The sequence below is a fragment of the Hordeum vulgare genome, chromosome 3H (genome assembly GCF_904849725.1).
Source record: "Hordeum vulgare subsp. vulgare chromosome 3H, MorexV3_pseudomolecules_assembly, whole genome shotgun sequence".
Lineage (NCBI taxonomy): Eukaryota > Viridiplantae > Streptophyta > Magnoliopsida > Poales > Poaceae > Hordeum > Hordeum vulgare.
The window spans coordinates 19159022-19166832 of NC_058520.1; the positions used below are offsets into that span (position 1 = coordinate 19159022).

The 7811-nt window shown below is 45.7% G+C and overlaps 1 protein-coding gene across 7 annotated transcripts; it reads right to left on the reverse strand.

Annotated features, from left to right (window-relative positions):
• Positions 1-869: 869 nt before the first annotated feature.
• LOC123442627 (low-temperature-induced cysteine proteinase-like) lies at positions 870-6266 on the reverse strand. Of its 7 annotated transcripts, XR_006630498.1 has the most exons (8): positions 6001-6266; positions 5354-5422; positions 5041-5108; positions 4389-4756; positions 3895-4019; positions 2553-2624; positions 2358-2427; positions 1265-1668 (listed from the first exon to the last, which is right to left on the reverse strand). XR_006630498.1 is itself a non-coding variant. In XM_045118721.1 (6 exons), the coding sequence occupies exons 3-5, from the start codon at positions 5090-5092 to the stop codon at positions 3921-3923; spliced, it is 519 nt and encodes a 172-aa protein (XP_044974656.1). In that variant the 5' UTR covers positions 5093-5108; positions 5354-5422; positions 6001-6264; the 3' UTR covers positions 1265-1668; positions 3895-3920. The 7 variants fall into 7 exon arrangements, 3 of the variants coding, with proteins under 3 accessions (XP_044974656.1, XP_044974657.1, XP_044974659.1); XR_006630500.1 differs by lacking the exons at positions 2358-2427; positions 2553-2624 and adding an exon at positions 870-1204 and having other exon boundaries at positions 1590-1668; positions 6001-6264; XR_006630499.1 differs by lacking the exons at positions 2358-2427; positions 2553-2624 and adding an exon at positions 870-1257 and having other exon boundaries at positions 1590-1668; positions 6001-6264.
• Between the last annotated feature and the right edge of the window lie 1545 nt (positions 6267-7811).

Genomic DNA, 7811 nt, shown 5'->3' on the forward strand with positions numbered 1-7811 from the left:
TGCGAGATCAACGGCTCGTCGAGCGGCTGCTCCAGCTAGCTGGATAACACACGCTGCCCAGCATTTGGGGTCTTTTCTTTTGACTATAGTAAACTTGCACGTGCAACACACGTCTCAAATGTTGATCAAAACTGATTTTCACACAAACACAAAATTAATGTTTCAAAAAAGTATTGAATTAAATGGAGACCCAATGTTTTTCAAGTTAAGATAGTTGTGGTCATGTTGTTGGCTTGTTGGAAACAAACAATAAATAACTTCCTCCATCTCGAAATACTTGTCGGTGGAATGTATATATCTAGACATATTTTAGTTTTAGATACATCCATCTTTATTCATTTCTTCGACAAGTATTTACAGACGGAGTGAGTATGTTGTTTCATCTATTAGGCGTTCTAATTGGTTGTCAATGAAGATTGAATTTTGTTATCACTAACAAGCAGCCTCACATAGAATATATCAACGGAACCAAGATCTCAACACCAACATAATGTTCCTAAGGATGGAACCAAGATCTCAACACCAACATAATCTTCCCAAGGCACACAACGTTTGTTACAACTGCTATTGCCGATAAAAAGGTAACATTAAAATTATTCGAAATGACTATCTTTTTATTAAGGAAATAAATGATAATGGAAATATCACCAGTCCATGCTATCTATTAGATTGCATAGCTTACCATTTGTCAGTGTATATATACTGTATCAAAGAAGCTGCAGCACCTGCACCAACGATCATGCACGCAAAGATATGCTTGAGTGATGAACCAAGAAGAAAGGTAGTGAGGATAACAGTGTCACCAGCCAACAGAGCCGTTGGCTTAAATTAGTATGATCATGCATCCAAAGATATGCTTGAGTGGATCATTAATTGCAAACTATGTTCTTTTCTTCGCATGCTCACGCGCAGGTGTAGAACTTTGAATTGTATACCGTATTACTTCATAAATGAATACCACATCTCAAAAAACGATCAGATATACACAAAAAAACAAGAGGTGTTCAAAAATGAAGAAATGCCATCTACTTTATTTGAGAGAGGTAACAAATGTCATCTACTTGTCGAGCGGAATAAATTCCATCTTGAACCAATTCTTCTTTTGATTGGAGCCCAACTTCTGAAGGAGGTTGAAGTTCCAAATCATATTAATAATATATAGCCTCCCATATGTTTTTCAACATTGTAAGATCATCTCCATAGCCTTTCGCATGTCAGATTTTGCAACAAATCATATTAATTGTGTTAAAGCAAGCTCTGTAAATGGATAAATCAATAGTTTATTCATTTCTATATTGCACAATATAACATGTTTGAAATTCCAAATAGCACGGCCAGAATTCTAAGAATAACTTAGTTCCTTTAAGTAATACATGTAGTGGTAAACATATCGGGCAATGTTTAACATGCAAAATAAATAAAAAGGGAAGTCATTTTTTCTTCTTGAAAATATTCATCATCTTCCAAAAAAATGGCATCCTCTGTTTACAAAAAATATTGGTGCCGAAGTTGACTTAATGAAGAATGTTCTTGGAATGAGACCGTGATGTTCTTTAGTGGACTTCTCGAAAACTTGTAAATAGTCTAACCATTTTTTTCTTCTACTTGAGAAACAGTGATGATGTTAGACTGAAGTGCTCATATAGCATATCCAGCATCTGCTTGTCTCTGCAAAGGTACAAAACAAAGCAGGTGGACAAACTGACTACAATATGATCAAAATCCAGACAACACTTCCAGAATATGAAGAGATACTGGAACAATACGTCAAAAAATACCCTTTATCTGGCAAGTGATAGTATAAAGTAATGGCATATAAGATATAAGTAGAGACATACAAGTGTTACCAGTGGCGCGTAAATAAATTTTTGAATTAATAATCCTTCAGTACAAAGATATTGGAAGTCATCAATTATCGATGTTACAACAACCAGGTGTGTGCATGTGAAGAGCCTATAGAAAGTAGGGGACTGTTGAATACTTGGCCTAGCATTTGGTCAAGCCAATTTCTACGATTCAGAAAAGGTGTTGTTCAACGAATGCCCCAAGTGAATATTTCTCTAAGAGAAATATATATGTCATGTTTAAGCTTAACCAGTGGGGGCCAGAAATGGCTCAGCACACCCGAGTTTTTTTTTACCACTTGGATTTTCCCTGGCTGGAGATACATTCGTTTTAATGGGATACAGACCTATTCTATCCATCCAACCAAACAAATAAAAGGACTTCTTAAAGCTGGATGGCAATCTCCCATCCAACTTCATCCAAGCAACCAAATGCTACCTAAAGTTACAGTAGTTGTCCAGTGAACCTGCATTAAAAGTGAAGGTTCACCCAGAAATTCTTTGTTGGCTTACCTGAAAGGGCATGTACCATTGTTTTGCCTCTAAAGACCTTGTATCGTTGCCTCAACTCGCATATGAAATACTGGATATAAGGTTACAAACAAAACGAACGTTGGTTGCTGGCACTAATTCAACTTAATTATTTGTAGCTCAGTTTCATCAATATAGTCTAAAATAGCAGAGGAAAACACATAGAAAAATGTTTACCTCTCGTCTCGTGTCCTTGCTGACGAACCAGCTCACGTGAACTGCTACAGCGGGCATCATAACCCGCAAAATCTGTAATTTGGATTTTAATGTATCTCTTTATTATTATGGGTGGTTCTCTCACATCTAATACAAGCTGAGTAAAAATAGACCATCTGTGTAATGAATGTCTGACTGAACCCATCATAGGCTAATCTGACACGTACTATCATCGTAAAATTATACTCCCTCTGTCCGGAATTACTTGTCATAGGAATGAATGATTCTAGACATATTTTAGTTCTAGATACATTCATTTCTTTTCATTTTGGTGACGAGTAATTCCGTACGGAGGGAGTACAATACAGTACCAGCTGCGTGATTCACCAATACACACTACAATCTCCGAGTTCTGGACATCTCTATTTTTCATTGGACGCACTGTATGTCTATCTCCGTGCAAGACAACCAACAGCTAGAGGCGGCAGGAGGACACTTGAAGAACGCAGTGAACCCCGCCACTTGTATAAGACCGTGCATACATGTGTATATGTGTGCGGGAAAGGATGATCGGTGGTCACTATAAGGTATTCAGGAGGGGAGGAGTGATCGCATTGACTCGTACATTGATCAGATCGTGAAAGCAGATGTCACCGTCTCATTGCGTGGGCTGCTCTGCTGCCTCCAGCCGTGGCCCGGCGTCATCTAAAAACCTTACCGTGTATCTCTGCTACTCTGGCTTCACGCTACAGGAAAAAAAAACTCTAGGTTCTAGCTACGGATTGGGGTGTGACCGTGTGAGCTAGATAGATGTACAGTATAGAAATAGCCATCAGTCAGCAATTAAGCATAAGAAATGGATGGATGCATATGTATATACGTGAGGGTGAGGATCATGTCATGCATTGTCGGAAGAAATGAGAGACATAGTCGGTAACTAAGTTAACTCGGGATTATGGACGTCCACTTATCCAGGCATACTCTCTTTCGCAGCTAGCTAGCCCTTTCGTTCAGTACTCCAGCATGTACTTACATATGCACTTGCTTAAATGACTCTCTTGGTACAAATTACAGAGCACAAGGAACATGGCAATGTTCCAAGTATAATAATAGAAAATGTGGATTATAGGGCAAATCCAACACAAAATAGAGCTTTTTTTTTTCCGCGGGGAACACATAATAGAGTTTTCTTTTTGCGGGAAAACACAAAAATAGAGTTTAATTACAAGTGATGGACAGCCTCACGGCCGTACAACACGTGCCTGCCCTTTTCCTTCTCTTTTTCCCTCCGATCTAAAATAAGTGCCGAGGTACTCTTGAAAAAAAAGTAAGTACCGGACGAATCAAGTTGGCATCATCTTACCTGTGATCCGTCCCTTCTTTGTATGCTCACTGACCCAACAATTCCAACAAACCATTCCAAGAGGGAACCTTGGAGAAAGCTTGCTTCCTCTTGATTCCTTCTATACTTGAGAAATTGCCATTACCCTGAAGCAGTAAATTTACCAAATGCTCAGTCAGTCATCAGGGTACACAATATTTGTTGGTAACCTGACTAACTTACAAAGATACTCCCTCAGTCCCATAATATAGGACGTTTTGCATTAATGCAAAATTTCTTATATTATTGGACGAAGAGCTTGCAAAAACGTCTTATATTATGGGACGGAGGGAGTATAACACAGTCTGTCTGCGTCCAAAAAATGAAACGGGATATGAATGAAATAAAGATGGAAGGTAAAGTATTCAAGAGCATTTGTCAAGCTTAACCATATCAGGCTTTCAGGCAGGTCAGTCCCTAAATCATAAACATGATGAGAGCTAAAGTAAGGAATGCATAAAGCCTCTAGTGTTTACCTTCAAGCAACGCCCCCTAGCCGTGTCACGTATAGGATAGTCATGGGGGCAACAAGAACGGTTATCGCTGGCGCAAACTGCATTATCCAGTTCACAGGAGCTCCAGGAAAGGCGGAATCCCAAGGCACGCCAGGAGCAACAACAGGTGGATCCTTCAGGGTAGGAGGTAAAAACGCTGCATTTGGTTGGGCCAGGGTCTGGTGAAGGAGAAGGATTCGGGCTTGTTTTTGTAGGGAACGATGCCATCATGTTTATGCCATAGATACCTGACGATGAGCCAGTGTTTTTATGCATATGTTCACAATCCAATGAATTGTTCACAATCCAATGATCCTTGCCACCTTCAAAACCATATCCCACAATGAGGACTGCATGATCAAGAGACGTTGGACATGGAACATCAAAGATAAGCTGAATAAGAAAATGATGGAAGTCAAGTATAAGCTGAACAAAATTTGACAATATTAAATGGACACGCTGTCACTTATCTAAATACGCCCTGAGATTATTATGGAGGAAAAATAGTTATATAAAAATATATAATAATTAGACCAAGAAAGTGCATACACAATAATAGATAATGTGCAATCCTTAGTTACGATGTCAGATCTTGATGAATGTCCAAAGAATTAAAGAATGAGCATGGGACTACCTATGGATTGGGCACATGACACCTCCCACTTTATCCTCGACAAACCAAGCATCACTGCAACTCGATGCCTGACGGCAGTGAATTGAGTAGAAAATGGAAAAGTTAGTGTAATGTGAGAAAGCAACACAAAATTTGACAATATTAAATGGACGCGCCCACTTATCTAAATATACCCTGAGATTGTTATGTGGAAAAATAATTATATGAAAAAATAGTCGTTAGACCAAGAAAGTGCATGTACAATAATAGATCTCAGTTATGATTTCAGATCACGATGAAAATCCAGAGAATCAAAGAATGAGCATGGGACTACCTGATGGCTTGGGAAGATTACGCCTCCCATTTCATCCTCGACAACCCAAGCATTGATGCAACTCAATGTCTAACCACAATGACATATAATTAGTTTGCTTGATTAACTAAAAAATAAGAGAAACTGGAGGTGGCACTATCATGAGAACTCATCACATGATAAACTAAAAACTATTTAAGTAAAACGAATGGACTATGCAAATGGACACCCCTTATTATGAAGGTTGCAGAAACCGATCAAACAATTTAGATGAGCACCCCATGTTTAGGTTTCCAATTCACTAAATCATAACATAATTGGAACAACCATTGAGCGTTTTTCATGTCTACATTGAAAATGATATAAGCACATAGACGATGTGCTCATAATACATCAGTTATTTAAGTATTGGTTTACTTGAGAACAAGCATATTAGCATATTTATTTACCTTGTTGTTGTAACCACAATTAGAAGCACGCCCGACCATTGTAATATTCTTGAATTGCGTTTTCCTACTACTCGAAGGCACACCAACTCGACTGAAACTAAAATTTTGCCTCCCAAAAGTGTAACAAGAGATCCCAAATACAGACATAACAGCGTGGAATCACCAGCAAGCACATGTATGGATCCAATCCAGGGGATGAGGAATGAGGTGGAGGAGGACCTCGAGCCTGGATGCCATTGGGCTGCCGATGGTGGAGCGCAGCCGATGGCGGGGCGTCCGCTCCAGGACGGTGACATGGCGAGAGAGGAGGCCTGGGGTTGGTGGGGCCGCGACCGGTGTTGGCTGGATGATGGTGACATGGCGCGGGTGCAAGGCGGCGGCGGGGCGATGATGGCGGGGGTTGGGGCGGTGGTGGAGCGTCCGCTCCCCGGCGATGACGGGGCAGGAGAGGAGGCCCGACGTTGGTGGGGCGCGGCCGATGGCAGGGGCAGTCTATGGCGGGGCGGCGGTGGCGGGGCGCGGGGGCGAGGCGGCGGCGGGGCGTCGATGGCGGGGCTTGGGGCGGTGACGGGGCGTCCGCTCCCCGGCGGTGGCGGGGCGCGGGGGCGAGGTGGCGGCGGGGCGTCGATGGCGGGGGTTGGGGCGGTGACGGGGCGTCCGCTCCCCGACGGTGGCGGGGCGCGGGGGCGAGGCGGCGGCGGGGCGTCGATGGCGGGGGTTGCGGCGGTGGCGGGGCATCGATGGCGGGGGTTGGGGGCGGCGACGGGGGTTGGGGCGGTGACGGGGGTTGGGGCGGTGACGGGGCGTCCGCTCCCCAGCGGTGGCGGGGCGCGGGGGCGAGGCGGCGGCGGGGCGGCGATGGCGGGGCGCGGGGGCGAGGCGGCGGCGGGGCGGCGATGGCGGGGCGCGGGGGCGAGGCGGCGGCGGGGCGGCGATGGCGCGGGGTTGGGGCGGTGACGGGGCGTCCGCTCCCCGGCGGTGGCGGGGCGCGGGGGTGAGGCGGCGGCGGGGCGATCGATGGCAAGGGTTGGGGCGGTGACGGGGCGTCCACTCCCCGGCGGTGGCGGGGCGCGGGGGTGAGGCGGCGGCGGGGCGATCGATGGCGGGGGTTGGGGCGGTGACGGGGCGTCCGCTCCCCGGCGGTGGCGGGGCGCGGGGGCGAGGCGGCGGCGGGGCGGCGATGGCGGGGGTTGGGGCGGTGACGGGGCGTCCGCTCCCCGGCGGTGGCGGGGCGCGGGGGCGAGGCGGCGGCGGGGCGGCGATGGCGGGGGTTGGGGCGGTGACGGGGCGTCCGCTCCCCGGCGGTGGCGGGGCGCGGGGGCGAGGCGGCGGCGGGGCGGTGATGGCGGGGGTTGGGGCGGTGGCGGGGCATCGATGGCGGGGGTTGGGGCGGTGACGGGGCGTCCGCTCCCCGGTGGTGGCGGGGCGACGGTGGGGCGGCGATGGCGGGGGTTGGGGCGTGGTGCGGGTGGTTTCATTTTTTGGGGGCTGAGACGTGGGCCGTACATCGCTAATTATAATCGTTTCGTTAATGCGCTTAACAACCATTAGATTACTAATCCGACGACTAATATTTCTAGTTGGATCTGCCTCTCGTGCCTTTTATAGTATCGATACGAGGGATTCGTCTTTGATACTTGGAAGTTGGAAACTGTTGGTTGGTTTCTGTACCAATGCTTGTTATAAATAACTTTATAAACAGACAAATAAAACAAAAATGGTTGTCAGTGCTATCTGCAAACCTGATTCATAATTTAAAAAAAAAAGACCGCAGCAATTCTACATATATAAACATAACCACAGCTTAGAGGAGGCCCCTCCTACCAACACTAATATGTTTTTGTTTTTGCATGGTCAGAGCAGAAGCAACATCAGTTTGCATTTAAACTGGGGAAAGGGGTTCAGGCATCGACTCTATTCAATTGAGTAGATATAAGACAATACTTTTGCCATGATCGGTACTACTATGAAGACAAAGAAGTTAATGTTCCGGCGATGCAGAAACAAGAATTCCAGAACCGAAGCTCGCT

Coding starts and splice junctions, on each gene's coding strand:
- LOC123442627 (XM_045118721.1), bottom strand. CDS start 5,092: ATGCTTGGTTTGTCGAGGATAAAGTGGGAGGTGTCATGTGCCCAATCC. Junction 4,757..5,040: donor GTCATGTGCCCAATCCATAG/GTAGTCCCATGC, acceptor TTGATCATGCAG/TCCTCATTGTGGGATATGGT. Junction 4,020..4,388: donor CTAGGGGGCGTTGCTTGAAG/GTAAACACTAGA, acceptor TTACTGCTTCAG/GGTAATGGCAATTTCTCAAG.